Consider the following 20406-nt stretch of genomic DNA (forward strand, 5'->3'; position numbering starts at 1 on the left):
TGAATGCAACTTTACTCTAATCATGATACTGGCTTGAATACGTCACACAGCCTATTATATTTTGATGTGGATAAGTCAGGGAAGTCATTTGCTACAATAATCAAAAGTAACTTTTGAATTATACCAAATATCATTTCATCTCAGGATGTGAAACAAAGTTGCTGCACCAATTTACAGATGACAAGTAGTGTGACTCTCCTTTCCTTGTGAGGTTGATGGAAGTAATGTACATGCCATGGTATGGTGGGGAGGCATCAAAAGCCATCTTGTGGGGAAGTGTCTAAATATATTTTGTCAGTATGTGATTAATGAAATCCTTTAATCCAATTCTAACAATGTGACTAGTACCAGTGCAGTAATCATTCCTAGTTATTCTTAAACATGTGTTTTGTTTCCCGTTTTTTCCTATTTTTATTTTCAAGAGAGTTGTCAGATAATATAAACCTGAATTTGAAGTTAGAGGCTTCATTACACTCTAATCTTTATAACCATAACATGTGTAAATCATTTACAAACTAGTTTTTATGCAGTTAAAACAAGCGATCAGAATTCTTTGGTAAATGTTTTGAGTGTTACTGATAGATGTTGAAAACTAAGATATGAACATGTGCAGTGATAAATGCATTAGCAGACAGCTTAGCATCAGCTGTCTACTTTGGTAGCAAGACAAGCAATTTTTGTGGACATGTATGGAAAGCATTTAGACACCTGTTATAGGCTACATGTGAATACATCACTCACATATACCATACTGATGATAAAAGATTATATTCGCACACAATGACACCCTGATAAACTCTCATGTAAAGATTAAAAGTTAAATTCAAATATTAAGTATGCATTTTAAAAAATTTTAACTTTAAATCAGGAGTAAGCAAGTCAACATTTTGTGTAATTTGTAGATATTTATTTGGATTTTCAGTCAATAAATGTGGCAAAAGTAATATGAAACTTCACATGTAGCCCACATTAACCTTATCTATCTCATAAAATGTTAACATGCAGCTTTTATCAGTTTATGTACACCAATGAGGCATTCACAACACAGAAATTCAAAGTACAATTACATACAGGTAATTCTATCAACACCTGAGTAAACACAGACTGAGTGAAAGCAAAGTTGACTATATACAAAGAAAAAATTATCTCCATATAAGTGATTAAGATATTTTACTCCAGATGATGACAGCAGGTCAAACATGGCAATCATGCAGAACAAAGATTCACAAAGCACAAACTTACTTCCACGAGTATGCAAACTTAAGACCAGCAATACTGTGATGTAATCATAAGGGATGTAATCATAAGGGAAAACTGGGCAAAGCAGGCTAAGAAGCTGTATACTCCACATGGTGATAATTCAGTGAACTCAGAGGAGACAAGGCGAGTCCCAGATGGATGACCATCAGATACACCTGACAAGCATTTGCTGCCCATTGGTGCAGAGCAAAAAGCAGAGCCTTCAGTGAATACTGGAAATAGCAGCAGCCTTCATTTAATCAAATCAGTGAAATTCACTACTGTACAAATAAAGAAAAGAGCCTCCAGACTTTCAGCTAATAAAAGGAAGTCTTTTAAAATATACTAAACAAATTGCATCAGTGCAAACATTATCTTACAAATAGCATTAAAAAATACAAGCACGGAGGCACATAAGGGCAAGAGAGAGCGGGCAGAGACTTTGTAGGGCCAAACAAGGGTCATAAAGAGACCAAGGTGGGGCCAAGGCAAGGTTGGATCTCATCAAACAGGCCAAGCTTAGCTAATGCTAAACTCTGGCGGAATATAAAGAGGGTCATGTGATGGACCGTCCACAGTGTCCTCACCTTATGAGCAAGGCCAGATTGCGAGTGCTATTTATCGGACTTTTATCAATACCATGTACAGTACGCTGCTTGAAAATAAGTAAAAGGACTTTAGAATTCCACCTAAATTTTTTCGCTATCGAAACTGTTAGGTATAAAAGTGCGATACAGAATATCAGTCGCTCACTGGTCTTTATCAATTACTTCGGCTCAAAGAGACTGATAGTTTTGAAGGGGCCTGGGGTAGTCTGAAGAGCTTGGGGAAAGTCTGAAGAAACCTTGAGTGGCCAGGAGTTCTGGGTGCCTATAACCCTTAGAGCCCAGGGACTCACCTTGTCGAGCCTCTGGGAGTCCAGTGACGCAAGCTAATAGTTTCGTGAAGAAGAAGAGAGACCTCATTGAGGTGCTGAGCCCACCGAAATCCGGCAAAACTGAGAAAGACCAGGAAATATGCAAAATTGAGCCTATCCTGGATTATCTACTCTACTTCCTGGTTTGCTTTGATTCTCGGGGTCTGACTTTACTCTAATGATCCGATTCAAAACAGAGGTATCTTGGCTGGACTGTGCTGAGCCACTGCTTTCTTAAGTAACCATGGTTGAACAGCAGCACTGCTTCTCACACAGTGCGACCAAAAAGCTGTATCCATATGGATATGACAAACATAATTTCCTAAGCCTATGCAATGCACTGACATAGTTGATAAAGGAAAGGTAGCTAATCTAATTAACTGATTCTATGATATAAGCAAGCAATTCTGGGAAAGACATTACTCTTTCCTTTAGTCCCAGGTCAAAATGTCTTCCCTTAGCACATGCATAAAAACTTTATTTCTTTTGAATAATGAACTAAGGAGATTTTATGTAAAAAAACATAACTTCTCACATATCTTACAATAAAGAAAACATAATGGTTGACAAAGAAGACTTACAAGGCTATGTAATCATGCTAAAGGCTAAGAGTATATGGTGTAGTCAGTGTCTAAGTTGTTGGAGTCTCCCACAGTCCTAAATATCTTAGAGAACCAATATCTTATTTTCCAATACTGAGTATTTTAGAGAACCAATAATTTATTTTCCAATCATTCTCAAGTTCAAGAGGAACACAACAGTGATTATGATATTGTATACTGGGTGGCATTACCACTTCTGTATACTATGCGACATTACCATTACTGTATACTGAGCGACATTACCATTACTGCATACCAATCAGCATCACCATTTCTGTAAACTGAGCGGCAATGCCATAATTGCACAGTGAGCAACATTATCATTACTGCAAATTGAACAACACTATCATTCTTATTCACTGAGCAACATTACAATTAGTGTATACTGAGCGATATCACAATTACTGTATCCGAGGAACATCACCATTTCTGTATATCTAGTGACATTACCAACTATAGAAAAGTCAGATAGTTCTGTTGCCAAGTTATTATATCAGTCAAAAAAAATCATCATATTTCTGAATGTTGCAGCAGTTTTCTCTTTACACATCACATCACCAAGAATCTACCACAACAGTTTTCAATAATTCTATACTAATCATCAGCCAGTACAGGTTTTCAAGTCTGTTGGCTTCAGTGGTTTTTGGGGTAAATTTTGATTAACCACTCGCATATCATATATAGGTATGTAAATATTTCTGAATGATGATTTATATTATATAGCCTTTCTATAGAGTGAGCAACAACACATAAACTGGAACTAACAATATCAACTCTTCAAGTACACCTCACATCTTCAGCGCCATCTTCTCATCTTATGAGGGGTGATCAATGCAAAATCCTCTCTCCATGATATCTGTCTTGAGATCTGATTTCCCTATGAAGAGGTTATAAGCTTCTGGTACTTATGTTGTCACTATCATCCTTACTAAGGAATGCTGAAGTGATGCATGGTTACATCTTACACTGGATCATCACTGTTGCTCATATGTCCTGTCTCCTTAAACCCATGTTTACTGGCTTCATTTAATATCTTTCATTCAAATATATCATTCACATATCCTCTCTCTCACGCCCTCTCTCTCTCCCCCCTCTTGTTTCCACACATGGTTTTTCTATTTTACTTTGTCAACCTTCTGTCATTCAGAAGACTTTTCTCCTTCATTGGGGCCTTTGTTATTAAAGGTAAACAAAGAGGGGGGGTGTCATTTCATGTGTGGCAGGGTTCCGACAGGAATGGATGAAGGCAGCAAGTATGAATATGTATATATACATTTATCATTTATTTAGTTTACTTTTTCGCTGTCTCCCGCGTTAGCGAGGTAGCGCAAGGAAACAGACAAAAGAATGGCCCAACCCACCCACATACACATGTATATCCATACACATCCACACACACACATATACATACCTATACATCTCAACGTATGCATACATATACGCACACAGACATATACATATATATACATGTACATAATTCATACTGTCTGCCCTTATTCATTTCCATCGCCACCCCACCACACATGAAATAACAACCCCCTCCTCCTGCATGTGCGTGAGGTAGCGCTAGGAAAAGACAACACAGGCCACATTCGTTCACATTCAGTCTCTAGCTGTCATGTATAATGCACCAAAACCACAGCTCCCTTTCTACATCCAGGCCCCACAGAACTTCTCATGGTTTACCCCAGATGCTTCACATGCCCTGGTTCAATCCATTGACAGCACGTCGACCCCGGTATACCACATTGTTCCAATTCACTCTATTCCTTGCACGCCTTTCACCCTCCTGCATGTTCAGGCCCCAATCACTCTAAATCTTTTTCACTCCATCTTTCCACCTCCAGTTTGGTCTCCCACTTCTCCTCTTTCCCTCCACCTCTGACACATATATCCTCTTGGTCAATCTTTCGTCACTCATTCTCTCCATGTGACCAAACCACTTCAAAACACCCTCTTCTGCTCTCTCAACCACACTCTTTTTATTAACACACATCTCTCTTACCGTATTATTACTTACTCGATCAAACCATCTCACACCACATTTTGTCCTCAAACATCTTATGTCCAACACATCCAACCTACTCCGCACAACTCTATCTATGGCCCATGCCTTGCAACCATATAACATTGTTGGAACCACTATTCCTTCAAACATACCCATTTCTGCTTTCCGAGATAACGTTGTCGACTTCCACACATTCTTCAACACTCCCAAAACTTTTGCCCCCTCCCCACCCTATGATTCACTTCCGCTTCCATGGTTCCATCTGCTGCCAAATCCACTCCCAGATATCTAAAACAATTCACTTACTCCAGTTTTTCTCCATTCAAACTTACCTCCCAGTTGACTCGTCCCTCAACCCTACTGAACCTAATAACCTTGCTCTTATTCACATTTACTCTCAGCCTTCTTCTTTCATACACTTTACCAAACTCAGTCTCCAGCTTCTGCAGTTTCTCACATGAATCAGCCACCAGTGCTGTATCATCAGCGAACAACAACTGACTCATTTCCCAAGCCCTCTCATCCAGAACAGACTGCATACTTGCCCCTCTCTCCAAGACTCTTGCATTCACCTCCCTAACTGCCCAATCCATAAACAAATTAAACAACCATGGAGACATCACGCCTGGAAAAAGACGAAGAAATGGCCAACCACTCATACACACACACACATACACACACACACACACACACACACATATATGTGAATGTAGGTTTGCGGCAGGGGTGTGTGATGTCTCCATGGTTGTTTAATTTGTTTATGGACGGGGTTGTTAGGGAGGTGAATGCAAGAGTTTTGGAAAGAGGGGCAAGTATGAAGTCTGTTGGGGATGAGAGAGCTTGGGAAGTGAGTCAGTTGTTGTTCGCTGATGATACAGCGCTGGTGGCTGATTCATGTGAGAAACTGCAGAAGCTGGTGACTGAGTTTGGTAAAGTGTGTGGAAGAAGAAAGTTAAGAGTAAATGTGAATAAGAGCAAGGTTATTAGGTACAGTAGGGTTGAGGGTCAAGTCAATTGGGAGGTGAGTTTGAATGGAGAAAAACTGGAGGAAGTGAAGTGTTTTAGATATCTGGGAGTGGATCTGGCAGCGGATGGAACCATGGAAGCGGAAGTGGATCATAGGGTGGGGGAGGGGGCGAAAATTCTGGGAGCCTTGAAGAATGTTTGGAAGTCGATAACATTATCTCGGAAAGCAAAAATGGATATGTTTGAAGGAATAGTGGTTCCAACAATGTTGTATGGTTGTGAGGCGTGGGCTATGGATAGAATTGTGCGCAGGAGGGTGGATGTGCTGGAAATGAGATGTTTGAGGACAATATGTGGTGTGAGGTGGTTTGATCGAATAAGTAATGTAAGGGTGAGAGAGATGTGTGGAAATAAAAAGAGTGTGGTTGAGAGAGCAGAAGAGGGTGTTTTGAAATGGTTTGGTCACATGGAGAGAATGAGTGAGGAAAGATTGTCCAAGAGGATATATGTGTCAGAGGTGGAGGGAACGAGAAGTGGGAGACCAAATTGGAGGTGGAAAGATGGAGTGAAAAAGATTTTGAGCGATCGGGGCCTGAACATGCAGGAGGGTGAAAGGCGGGCAAGGAATAGAGTGAATTGGAATGATGTGGTATACCGGGGTCGACGTGCTGTCAGTGGATTGAACCAGGGCATGTGAAGCGTCTGGGGTAAACCATGCAAAGTGTGTGGGGCCTGGATGTGGAAAGGGAGCTGTGGTTTCGGTGCATTATTACATGACAGCTAGAGACTGAGTGTGAACGAATGGGGCCTTTGGTGTTTTTCCTAGCGCTACCTCGCACACATGAGGGGGGAGGGGGTTGTTATTCCATGTGTGGCGGGGTGGCGATGGGAACAAATAAAGGCAGACAGTATGAATTATGTACATGTGTGTATATGTATATGTCTGTGTGTGTATATATATGTGTACATTGAGATGTATAGGTATGTATATTGTGCATGGGTGGACATGTATGTATATACATGTGTATGTGGGTGGGTTGGGCCATTTCTTTCGTCTGTTTCCTTGCGTTACCTCGCTAACGCGGGAGACAGTGACTAAGCAAAATAAAAAAAAATATATATTTTTTTTTTTTTTTTTATACTTTGTCGCTGTCTCCCGCGTTTGCGAGGTAGCGCAAGGAAAATATATATATATATATATATATATATATATATATATATATATATATATATATATATATATATATATATATATATTTATTCATTTATTTATTTATTTTGCTTTGTCACTGTCTCCCGCGTTTACGAGGTAGCGCAAGGAAACAGACGAAAGAAATGGCCCAACCCACCCCCCATACACATGCATATACACACACGTCCACACACGCAAAATATACATACCTATACATCTCAATGTACATATATATATACACACACAGACACATACATATATACCCATGCACACAATTCACACTGTCTGCCTTTATTCATTCCCATCGCCACCTCGCCACACATGGAATACCATCCCCCTCCCCCCTCATGTGTGCGGGGTAGCACTAGGAAAAGACAACAAAGGCCTCATTCGTTCACACTCAGTCTCTAGCTGTCATGCAATAATGCCCGAAACCACAGCTCCCTTTCCACATCCAGGCCCCACACAGCTTTCCATGGTTTACCCCAGACGCTTCACATGCCCTGATTCAATCCACTGACAGCACGTCCACCCCGGTATACCACATCGATCCAATTCACTCTATTCCTTGCCCGCCTTTCACCCTCTTGCATGTTCAGGCCCTAATCACTCAAAATATTTTTCACTCCACCCTTCCACCTCCAATTTGGTCTATATATATATATATATATATATATATATATATATGTGTGTGTGTGTGTGTGTGTGTGTGTGTGTGTGTGTGAATAAGAGCAAGATTATTAGGTACAGTAGGGTTGAGGGACAAGTCATTTGGGAGGTAAGTTTGAATGGAGAAAAACTGGAGGAAGTGAAGTGTTTCAGATATCTGGGAGTGGATTCAGCAGTGGATGGAACCATGGAAGTGGAAGTGAATCACACACATGTATATACATAAATGCCCATACACACACATATACATACATATACATTTCAACAAATACATACACATACATACACAGACATAAACATATATACACATGTATATATTCATACTTGCTGCCTTCATCCATTCCCATCACCACCCTGCCACACATGAAATAGCTTCCCCCTCCAGTGAGGTAGCACCACAAAAAGAGAAAAAAAGCCACACTCGTTCACACTCAGTCTCTAGCTGTCATATGTAATGAATTGAAACCACAGCTCCCTTTCCACATCCAGGCCCCACAGATCTTTCCATGGTTTACCCCAGTGCTTCACATGCCCTGGTTCTATCCACTGACAGCACATCAACCCCAGTATACCATATCCTTCCAATTCGCTCTATTCCTTGCATGCTTTTCACCTACCTGCATGTTCAGGCCCTGATCACTCAAAATATTTTTCACTCCATCCTTCCGCCTCCAATTTGGTCTTCTGCTTTTCCCTGTTCCCTCTACCTCTGACACATATCCTCTTTGTCCTCTTTGTCAATCTTTCCTCATTCATTCTCTCCATGTGTCCAAACCATTTCAACACTCATTACTAAACATCCCTCTTACACTTTCATTATTTACTCAATCAAACCACCTCACACCATATATTGTCCTCATACGTTTCATTTCCAACAACATCCATCTTGCTCCACACAACCCGATCTATAGCCCATGCCTCGTAACCATATAACATTTTTTGGAACCACTATTCCTTCAAACATACCCATTTTTGCCCTCTGTGATAATGTACTCAACTTTCACACGTTCTTCAATGCTCCCAAAACTTTCACCCCCTCCCCCATCCTGTGACTCACTTCCACTTTTATAGTTCTATCCGCTGCTAAGCCGACTCCCAGATATCTAAAACAATTCACTTCCTTCAGTTATTCTCCATTCAAACTTACCTCCCAATTAACTTGACCATCATCCCTACTGAACCTAATGACCTTGCTCTTATTAACATTTACTCTCAACTTTCTCCTTTCACAAACTTTACCAAACTCAGTTACCAACCTCTGCGGTTTCTCACCCAAATCAGCCACCAGCGCTGTATCATCAGCTAACAACAATTGACTCGCTTCCTAAGTTTTCTCATCCAGAACAGACTGCATACTTCACATCTCTCCAAAACTCTTAGATTTACCTCCTTAACCAACCCATCCATAAACAAATTAAACAACCACGGAGGCATCACACACCCCTGCCGCAAACCAACATTCACTGGGAACCAATCACTCTCCTCTCTTCCTACTTGTACACATGCCTTACATCCTTGGTAAAAACGTTTCGCTGCTTCTAGCAACTTACCTCCCACACTATATACTCTTAATACCTTATGATGTGCCTTCTCCAGATCCATAATTGCTACATACAAATCCAGTGGTTTTCTAAGTATTTCTCACATACATTCTTCAAAGCAAACACTTGATCCACCTAACCTCTACTATTTCTGAGACCACACTGCTCTTCCCCAATCTGATGCTGTGTACATGCCTACACCTTCTCAATCAATACCTTTCCAAATAATTTCCTAGGGAATACTCAACAAATTTATACCTCTGTAATTTGAGCACTCACTCTTATCCCCTTTGCCTATATACAATGGCACTATGCATGCATTCCAGTAATCCTCAGGCACTTCATCTTTAACTATATATACATTGAATATTCTCGCCATCCAGTCAACAACACAGTCACCCCCTTTTTTAATAAATTCCACTGCAATATCATCCAACCTGCCCCCTTGCCGTCTTTCATCTTCCACAAAGCTTTCACTACCTCTTCTCTGTTTGCCAAACCATTCTCCCTAACCCTCTCACTTCCCACACCATCTCGACCAAAACACCCTATATCTGCCACTCTATCATCTAACACATTCAACAATCCCTTCAAAATTCTCACTCCATCTCCTCGTCACTTCACCACCACTTGTTATTACCTCCCCATTAGCCCCCTTCACCGATGGTCCCATCTGTTCTCTTGTCTTACGCACTTTATCTACCTCCTTCCAAAACATCTTTTTATTCTCCCTAAAATTTGATGATACTCTCTCACCCCAACTCTCATTTGCCCTCTTTTTCACCTCTTGCACCTTTCTCTTGACCTCCTGCCTCTTTCTTTTATACATCTCCCAGTCATTTTCACTATTTTCCAGCAAAAGTCATCCAAATGCCTTCTCTTTCACTAACAATCTTACTTCTTCATCCTACCACTCACTACCCTTTCTAATTTGCCCAGCTCCTACCTTTCTCATGCCACATGCATCCTTTGCACAAGCCATCACTGCTTTCCTCAGTACATTCCATTCCTCCCCCACTCTCCTTACATCACTTGCTCTCACCTTTTTCCATTCTGCACTCAATCTCTTCCTGTACTTCCTCACACAAGTCTCCTTTAAAGCTCACTTACTCTTACCACTCTCTTCACCCCAACATTCTCTCTTCTTTTCTGAAAACCTCTACAAATCTTCACCTTCGCCTCCACAAGATAATGATCAGACATTCCTCCAGTTGCCCCTCTCAGCACATCAACATCCAAAAGTCTTTCTTTCATGCGCCTATCAATTAACACATTGTCCAATAACGTTCTCTGGCCATCTCTCCTACTTACATTTGTATACTTATGTATATCTCTTTTTAAACCAGGTATTCCCAATCACCAGTCCTTTTTCTGCACACAAATCCACAAGCTCTTCACCATTTCCATTTACAACACTGAACACCCCATGTACGCCAATTATACCCTCAACTGCCACATTACTCACCTTTGCATTCAAATCACCCATTACTATAACCTGGTCCCGTGCATCAAAGCTGCTAACACGCTCACTCAGCTGCTCCCAAAACACTTGCCTCTCATGATCTTTCTTCTATGTATATATATATATATGTATGTATATATGCATGTATGGGCATTTGGAAGGGGAAAAGCAGTGTGGTTTCAGAAGTGGTAGAGGATGTGTGGATCAGGTCTTTGCTTTGAAGAATGTTTGTGAGAAATACTTAGAAAAGCAAATGGATTTGCATGCAGCATTTATGGATATGGAGAATGCATATGACAGAGTTGATATAGATGCTTTGTGGAAAGAATTAAGAGTATATGGTGTGGGAGGTAAGTTGCTAGCAGCAATGAAAAGGTTTTATCAAGGATGTAAGGCATGTGTACGAGTAGGAAGAGAGGAAAGTGATTGGTTCTTAATGAATGTCGTTTTGTGGCAGGGGTGCGTGATGTCTCCATGGTTGTTTAATTTGTTTATGGATGGGGTTGTAAGGGAGGTGAATGCAAGTTTTGGAAAGAGGGGCAAGTATGCAGTCTCTTGTGGTTGAGAGGGCTTGGGAAGCGAGTCAGATGTTGTCCACTGATGATACAGCGCTGATGGCTGATTCAGGTGAGACACTGCAAAAGCTTGTGACTGAGTTTGGTAAAGTGCATGAAAGAAGAGGCTGAGAGTAAATGTGAATAAAAGCAAGGTTATTAGGTACAGTAGGGTGGAGGGACACATCAACTGAGAGGTAAGTTTGAATGGAGAAAAACTGGAGGAAGTGAAGTGTTATAGATATTTGGGAGTGGATTTGGCAGCAGATGGAACCATGGAAGTGGAAGAGAGTCACATAATGGGGGAAGAGGCGAAGGTTCTGGGATCGTTGAAGAATGTGTGGGAGGCAAGAACGTAATCTCAGAGAGCAAAAATGGGTATGTTTGAAGGAATAGTGGTTCCAACAATGTTATATGGTTGCGAGGCATGGGCTATAGATAGGGCTGTGCAGAGGAGGGTGGATGTGTTGCAAATGAGATGTTTGAGGACAATATGTGGTGTGAGGTGGTTTGATCAAGTAAGTAAGGAAAGGGTAAGAGAGATGTGTGGCAATAAAAAGAGTGCGGTTGCGAGAGCAGAAGTGGGTGTATTGAAATAGTTTGGTTGCATGGAGAGAATGAGTGAGGAAAGATTGACAAAGAGGATATATGTGTCAAAGGTGGAGGGAACGAGAAGTGGGAGATCAAATTGTAGGTGGAAGGATGGAGTGAAAAAGATTTTGAGGGATTGGGGCCTGAACATACAAGAGGGTGAAAGTTATGCAAGGAATAGAGTGAAATGTCTGGGGTAAACCATAGAAAGTTTTGTGGGACCTGGATGTGGAAAGGGAGCATTGGTTTCGGTGCATTACACATGACAGCTAGAGACAGTGTGAACGAATGTTTCCTTTGTTGTCTTTTCCTAGCGCTACCTCATGCTCATGTGTGGCGAGGTAGCGACAGGAACTGATGAAGGCAGCAAGCATGGATATGTACATGTGCATATATGTCCGTGTATGTATGTGTATGCATACGTTGAAATGTATTGGTAGATATATGTGCGTGTGTGGGCATTTTGTATATATACGTGTATGTGGGTGGGTTGAGCCATTCTTTCGTCTGTATCCTTGCGCTACCTCGCTAACACGGGAGACAGTGACTAAGTATAATAAATGAATAAAAATATATATATATGAGTGGATTGGCTGTTCCTCATCTCTTTCCTAGTGCTACCTTACTGACACAGGAGACGGCAATCAAAAATAATGAAAAATATAATATATATTTCTCATATTTTCATCATACATGATTGATATTTTCCGCATCAGTGAAGTAGCGCCAGGAAAACAGATACAAAAGGCCACCTTCATTCACATTCAGTCTCTAGCTATCATGTGTACTGCACCAAACCACAATTCCTATCCACATCCAGGTCCCACAGACCTTTCCATGGTTTACTCCAGCCATTTCATATGCCCTGGTTCAGTTCATCGATAGAACATCGACCCTGGTACATCACGACATTCCAATTCACTCTATTTCTTGCATGCCTCTCATCCTCCTATATGTTCAGGTCCCAATCACTCAAAATCTTTTTCTTTCCATCCTTCCACCTCCAATTTGGTCTCCCACTTCTTGTTCCCTCCACCTCTGACACATATATCCTCTCTGTCATTCTTTCCTCACTCATTCTCTTCCTATGACCAAAACATTTCAACACATCCTCTTCTGCTCTCTCAACCACACTCTTTTTATTTCTACACATCTCTCTTACCCTTTCATTATTTACTCGATCAAACCATCTCACACCACATATTGTCCTCAAACACTTTATTTCTAACACATCCACCCTCCGTGTTCAACCCTATATATAGCCCATGCCTTGCAACCATATAATATTGTTGGAACTACTGTTTCTTCAAATATACCCATTTTTGCTCTCTGAGATAACATTCTCTCCTTCTACAAATTCTTCATTGCTCCAAGAACCTTTGCCCCCTTCCCCACACTGTGACTCACTTCTGCTTCTATGGTTCCATTTGCTTTTAAGTCCACTCCCAAATACCTAAAACACTTCACTTCTTCCAATGTATCTCCGTTCAAACTTACATCCCAACTAACTTGTCCCTCAACCCTGCTGAAACTAATAACCTTGCTCCTATTCACATTTACTCTCAACTTTCACACACTTTCCCAAACTCAGTTACCAACTTCTGCAGTTTCTTACTTGAATCAGCCATCGGTGCTGTATCATCAGTATACATCAAATGACTCTCTTCCTAGGCCCTCTCATCCCCAACAGCCTGCATATTTGCCCCCTTCTCCAAAACTCTTGCATTTACCTCCCAAACTACCCCAACCATAAACAAATTAAACAACCATGAGGACATCGCACACCCCTGCTGTCGTCCGACCTTCACTGGGAACCAATCACTCTCTCCTCTTCCTACTCGTACACATGTCTTACATCCTTGATAAAACCTTTCCACTGCTTCTAGCAGCTTACTTTCCACACCATATACTCTTAAGACCTTCTTCAAAGCATCTCTATCAACCTTACCATATGTCATCTCTAGATCCATAAATACCACATATAAACCCAACTGTTTTTCTAAGTACTTCTCACATACATTCTTCAAAGCAAACATCTGATCCACACATCCTCTACCACTTCTGAATCCATACTACTCCTCCTCAATCTGATGCTTTGTACATGCATTTACCCTTTCAATCAATACCCTCCCATACAATTTCCCAGAAATAAACAACAAACTTATGCCCCTGTAGTTTGAAGACTCACTTTATTACCTTTGCCTTTGTACAATGGCATTATGCATGAATTCTGCCAATCCTCAGGCACTTCACCATGATTCATACATACAATGAATATCCTTATCAACTAATCAACAACACTCAACCACTTTCTTAATGAATTCAACTACAATACCATCCAAACCTGCCACCTTGCCAGATTTCATCTTTTGCAAAGATTTCACTACCTCTTCTCTTCACCAAACCATTCTCTGATGCCTGTTCCAACTGGAACTACCTTAAAGGGGTGGCCACAGCAAGAGAGTTTCCTTAAATGAAGAACTCCAGTACCACTTCTTAGCCTTTAGTGTCTCACCCTTAACAGGCCACTGGCAGAGGGCAACTCTAGTGCAGTGTTTGCAAAGGCTCCTGCCTAATGTTCCTAATGAATACTACTATATAATGCTCCTACCTACTACTTCTGCCTATTGTTTCTACCTAATGCTCCTGCCTAAATGTCCCTACCTACTACTTCTATCTACTGCTCCTGCTATTTTGCCAGAATGCAGGGTTAGGGCATTAAGCTCACAGCAGGAAAATCTAGTTACAAAGAATGAGGTGTGTGAGCTAAGTGTTGTCAAGTGTTACATATGATAAGGAGAGATTGTATGTTTGTAGACAGAATTCCAGTAGTCCACATGACAGTGAGGCAGAAAGAAAAGACAGCTGCCTGGGTCAGAGGAGTGCAGCCTGGCAACCACTAAAGTGCTTCCTCACTGTGCAAATGTCACTAACCCTCCCAATACCCAGGTGGGTAGTACTGGTAATATACCTCCCTGGTTGTTGGCTGCCTACCAGCCACTAACTCACAATCCAGAGCAAACAAGACATCCAAAATGAAGCAATGGGAACAATAAGTGGCTGCTGAGCAACAACAAGCATTCAACACCTGCACACTGAAGCAGTGGAATTTTCAATATACTTCCTCTCCAGTGCATTGGGCACTCACTTCACTGAACCGTATCAGCCCTCTCCCACTAGATCCATTTTCATAATTACCCACCAACCTCTGCACTCAAAATGAAAGAGCTCACTCCCAACCATTCTGACTCAGATCCCTCTAGCCCCAGCAAACACCACCTTAACAAAAAACTTTTGCATCAAAATGGCCAGACATACATAAACAACAGTCTCTCTATAACCTTGTATTCAACTCTATTTCACCAACATATGACCATCTAAAATCATACTCTCTAAACAAACATGAGTCACACTATCATATCTGGACTATGGACACCACCCTTCCCTTCAACAGTAAAAACATCGTTTCTTATTATCACAGGATCCCTCATAACTTTCACCCTTGATGTACCCTTCCCAAGTTTCTGAGCTAGCACCAGGAACACAGACAAGAACTCATTTGCTCACATTCATTCTCCACCTGGCATGTGTGATGCACTAAAACCACAGCTCCATAGATCTTTCTGTGGTTTCCCCCGGCTGTTTCTTATGCCCTGGTTCAGTCCAATGACAGCACATTGTCCCCTGTAAAACACATCACTCCAACTTGGTTGCCCCTATCCTCCTTTTCTCCTCCATGTCTGTCACATATATCCTTTCTGTCAACCTCTCCATACTCATTCTCTACATGTAAAAACCATTTCAGCACATCCATTTCAGCTCTTTAAACCATACTCTTTCTTACCCAATCATTACCTTTAACCCTCACTTTATGTGGGATCACTATATGCCATATTGCTTTTCTGTGAGGAGCCTACTTCTACTTCTAGTTTTCATGCTGTAACAATGCACTTCCGTGAGGATCTGTGCAGTACAAGGTGCACCAAAACTTCATTATTCTTTGTATCTTCACTGATTCACTCTATTAAATTTCTCTTTGTGCAAGGTTTTAGCAGAACATAACTCTCACATAAAGAAAGAGATTGACACAATTACTTTATCAACCCTCCTAACATCACACACACTTTTCTCAGATATTTAATTTCCAACACATTCATCCTCTTCTGTACATTCTCATCTATAGCTCATGCCTCACATCCATAAAACACCACTGGGACTACTATATCTTCAAATATCATTTTTGTCCTCCCAGATACTGGTGTTTCTTTCCACACATTCCTCATTACTTCCAGAATTTTCAACTCAAGACTCACATCAGCTTCAATGGTTCCATCAGCTGTCATGTCCACTGTCAGGTATCTAAAGCACTTTAATTCCCCCACACTCTCTCCATTCAAAATCACATCCCAACTAATCTGTCTCTTTGCACTGCTAAATTTTAAAACCTTGCTTTTATTCATATTTACTCCTAGATTTCTCCCTTCACACAATCTTCCAAATTCAGACATAAGCTTTTGCATTTTTCACACAAATCCCAGAACCCCCTCACCCCAACAGGCTGCTTACCAGCCCCTCTCTTGAAGACCTTGCATTTATCACACTTACCATTCCATCTGTAAACAAATTAAACAACCATGGTAACACTGCACACCCCCCTCCCACAGACCCACCCTCACCTGGAAACACTCACCCCCCACCTCTTTCCCTACTCACACTTATGCTTTATTCTCTTGATAAAAACTCCTCACTGCCAATAATAGCTTTCCTCCCATACCATATATTTGTTACACCTTCCACAAAGCATCATATGCCTTCTCCAGACCCACAAATACCATATACAAATCTTTCTGTTTCTCTAAGTATTTCTCACACACATACTTCATGGCAAACAACTTATCCACACATCCTGAAACCACATTGTTGTTCCCTAATTTAATGCTCTGTGCATGCTACCACCCTCTCAATCACTATTCTTCCATACAACTTACCAGGTACATTCAACAAACTTATACCTCAGTAATTCAAATATTCACCTTTGTTCCCCATGCCTTTATAGAGTGACACTATCTATACATGTGTCCCAGCAATCCTAAGGTACCTCATCATGATCCATACATATATTGAAAATCATAACTAGTTACTCAACAACACAGTCACCCTTTTCCTTAAAAATCTAACTGCTATACCATTCATTCCAGATGCTTTGCCACATTTCATCATCTTATGCAAGATTTTTATCACCTCTTCTGTCTTCAACAAACCACTTGCAATGACTCGTTCATTTTGTGTACCTCCCCAACCTAAAACCATACATCTGCCAATATATCATCAAACACACTCAGCAATCCTTCAAAGTACTCACTCTATCTCCTCTTCACCAATTTTCCATTTGCCCCCTTCACTGACAATCCATTTGTTTATTTGTTTTCTCACACTAGTAGCCCCCTTCCAAAACAATTTCTTATTCTCCCATGTGTGCTCTTTTCAAGCCAATTATTCCCAATCACCAGCCTATTTTCAGCATCCATCCCTGCATTATTACACACACACTGATTCAGCACATCCCAGGACACTTCATGTTCACATTGCAACAATCACAATGAAGACACTGAATACTTACTGCTCAAATGACCCACACTCTCCCTGCAAAGATACACTTTATGACCCATCATCCTAACCAGTAGACATGGCCTATTTCCTGCATGCTGTGGGAGTTTCATAAAGATGGAAGGGATATCTGGTGCAAGAAGTAAGAAATATATGTATTTGTGTGTGAGAGTGTGATTATATTTTTGTCTTAATAGGATAGGGTTTTACACATGTGTTGCCCCATCACTTAACATTTGATAAATACCATTTCTTCACCTTTTGCATACACACACACCCCAAGTACTCATTCATCATCTGTCTCTGTAGGATAGAATAAACGGCTGGGTCCACCATCAACCGTCTGCCCTGTCTGGGACTAAAACCAAGGCCTACTAGATTGGTGGGTCACAATGCTAACCACTTGCACACAATGGATGCTCATATGTATGTGTGTGTGTGTGTGTGTGTGTGTGTGTGTGTGTGTGTGTGTGTGTGTGTAGAAGAATACTACTGGCATATTTTGGGAAGAGACTTTTCCACTTATGTTGCCCTGCTTCTTAACTTTGTATATGTACCATGACTCAACCTTGCATACATACATAGATAAATACACGCTTAGGTTATGTCAGGTACCCAGGTATCAACCAGCTCCAAAGAGATGAAAAACTTGGAAGGATGTGATCTGGCTCACAGCAATTACTTACTAGTAAAGGAAGGGGAAAGTTTTGCATTTGTGGAGCCCTATCTCATGAAATTCATTTACCTAATGGGAAATTTTGCTATGATGCAGGTTTAACACAGTGGGCACAACATGAAAACTGAGTTAGGAATAGAGTTAGGTGAGTTACATATTGTCAGGTGTTATGTGTAACACAGTGTGTGTTTCATGACTGCATGCCAACAACCCACATGGATGAGAAAGAGAATAAAAATACCAACCTAAGCGAGGGAAACGAACCCAACAGCCAATGTAGAGATGGCTCACTATGTCATCATCACTAACCCTCCTGGTCAGTGGTATCAAACTCATGCATGTGTGCATGTGTGTCTAATCACCAATTTCTAATTACATATCTATGCTGGACAGGGAGGGGCTTCTATACTTGCAGAGACCCATCTTGACATTTCTCAACCATCCACAACTTAAACTTTTGTTTGCTGTCTACATCTGTTTTATCATCCATTTCACACTGTTTATCAACCCTTATACTTAAAAAGTCTTTCTCTACATCCTTTCTAACAAGCATCCTGTTTAATTTCATGTTATGGCCTGTGGTTGTGCTATCCTTGCCTCTTTTGAAGAACTGTTCCATGCAAAATACTGGTTTCAAATTCAAAGACTGTGATCAGGTCATCTCTTACTTTTCTCTCTTCTACTGAGGACAAATTTAAGGCCTCTAACCTTTCCCTGTGATGTAAGTTCTTTGTAGGTACCAACTTTTTTGCTTTCATCTGCACCATCTCTACAGTTATGGTACAAACTTTATTGCTCTCATCTGGATGGTCTTTATAGCTATTTGTGCTTCTTTAAATGTACTGACAATGCCTGAAAAGTACTGTGCCTGCATTAAACCTTATCCACATCCCCATATATTTTCAAAGGTAATGTCACACTTATATTTTAGTACTTTGCCATCTCTCCCTTGGCCTTGACTTCCATCTGCAGATGTTTGGGTATGGAATCAGCAAGTTTCCTGAAGTATTCTAGGTCCATGTTTTGGATCCACAGAGTCTGATTTTCTGAATGGGGCAAGGCACTGATGAGGTGTTGCAGGAAGAAGCCATATGGTCATGTGATCTGTGTGCCGGGTGTGCTTAGGAATCTCACTTGTATCCACATTTCCTTGCTTTCAAGTGAGAATTCGGGCTTTCTCCTTCTTAGTAAAATATAAGCTAACCATCTTGAAGCACAGGTGGAAGAAATACAGTAACCAGAAAAGAAAATTTCAAAAATGAAGTGGCAGCCAGAAAGAAGCTGTCAGGCATGTGTTGTGTGTGCTGAGTGTGGCTACAAATCTCACTTGTACCCACATTTTCTTGTTTTCAGGTGAGAATTCAGGCCTTCTCCTTCTTAGAAAAGTATAAACTAAGAAGAGAAAATTTCCAAAATGCAGTGGCAGCCAGGAGGAGTAAAGAAAGAACATCCTTCCCTCAGGATAGCCTGAGGCACAAGGGCAGGTTGCTGGTTTTTAAACCATTAGAAACTATAGTCTCAGTGACCAGATGTATGATGATTTCACCGTGAAAGCATCATATGCTTGTATTCACAATAAACGTTGGCCTAGTTTGCCTTTGGAAATATATGAAGGGTGGATAATGTTTTTTGTGGACAATGTTTTGGGCTTATGTATGATGTGAACAGCTTGCCTAATAATCAATTATCCAAATACTTAACAACTGTTCTAATACATATACCAGCAAAGTTTGTTTCTTTTCCCATTTTCCTAATGTGGGACTCAGGTGGCAAGTTAGGAATCATTCCTACATCAAAGTTCCTCTCAAATGCAGATTACTACAGCTTATTTTCTGCAACGTATTATTCACATTGAGGCCTTCTTGCTCATTATCATGTATTTACTTGGACTGAATATCATCAAGCACATATCAAGGCACTTCATCTTTCTCAAATGATATCTTGAATAATACTTCTTGCAGCTTATCAAGATATCTGTACACATCTTCAGCACATATGAAGAAATTTCAATGAGACCATGAGCCTTAAGTAGCTCAAGACTCCTTTAGTATTTTGTTTATGTCTTTTCCACATAATTCAATACTTTCCAAGACTCCCAACCCATTCCCCCTTACTAATGTTGGGGTTAGTATTTTCCAAGGTGCAAACACTCTTGAACTTGTTGCATGTCTTTATATCATCCCTGACAACTCTTCTTTCTAGAAAAAAGTGTGTGTGTGTGTGTGTGTGTGTATGTGTATGTGTGTGAGAGTGTGTGTGCATGTGTGTGTGTGTTATGGGGAGAGAGTTTTACTCATGTTACCCTGTCTCTTAACCTTGTATACGTACGGGTAAGCACAACAACACACACCCCTAAACTATGCCAGTTGTGTATGTGTGTGTA

General features: G+C 40.8%; 1 protein-coding gene across 3 annotated transcripts in view; it reads right to left on the minus strand.

Moving 5' to 3' along the window:
• LOC139765906 (kinesin heavy chain-like) overlaps positions 1–20406 on the minus strand; it is a 909514-nt gene that overhangs the window by 150409 nt on the left and 738699 nt on the right. The window contains exon 18 of one of the 3 annotated variants that reach the window (XM_071693867.1): positions 2138–2170. The exons of 1 other annotated variant lie outside the window; for it this stretch is intronic. In XM_071693867.1, coding sequence (XP_071549968.1) covers positions 2138–2170 — 33 coding nt within the window. Of the gene's footprint in view, positions 1–2137; positions 2237–20406 lie in introns of all 3 variants that reach the window. One more of the 3 variants, XM_071693860.1, reaches the window with a different exon arrangement.

The sequence above is a fragment of the Panulirus ornatus genome, chromosome 4 (assembly GCF_036320965.1).
Source record: "Panulirus ornatus isolate Po-2019 chromosome 4, ASM3632096v1, whole genome shotgun sequence".
NCBI lineage: Eukaryota > Metazoa > Arthropoda > Malacostraca > Decapoda > Palinuridae > Panulirus > Panulirus ornatus.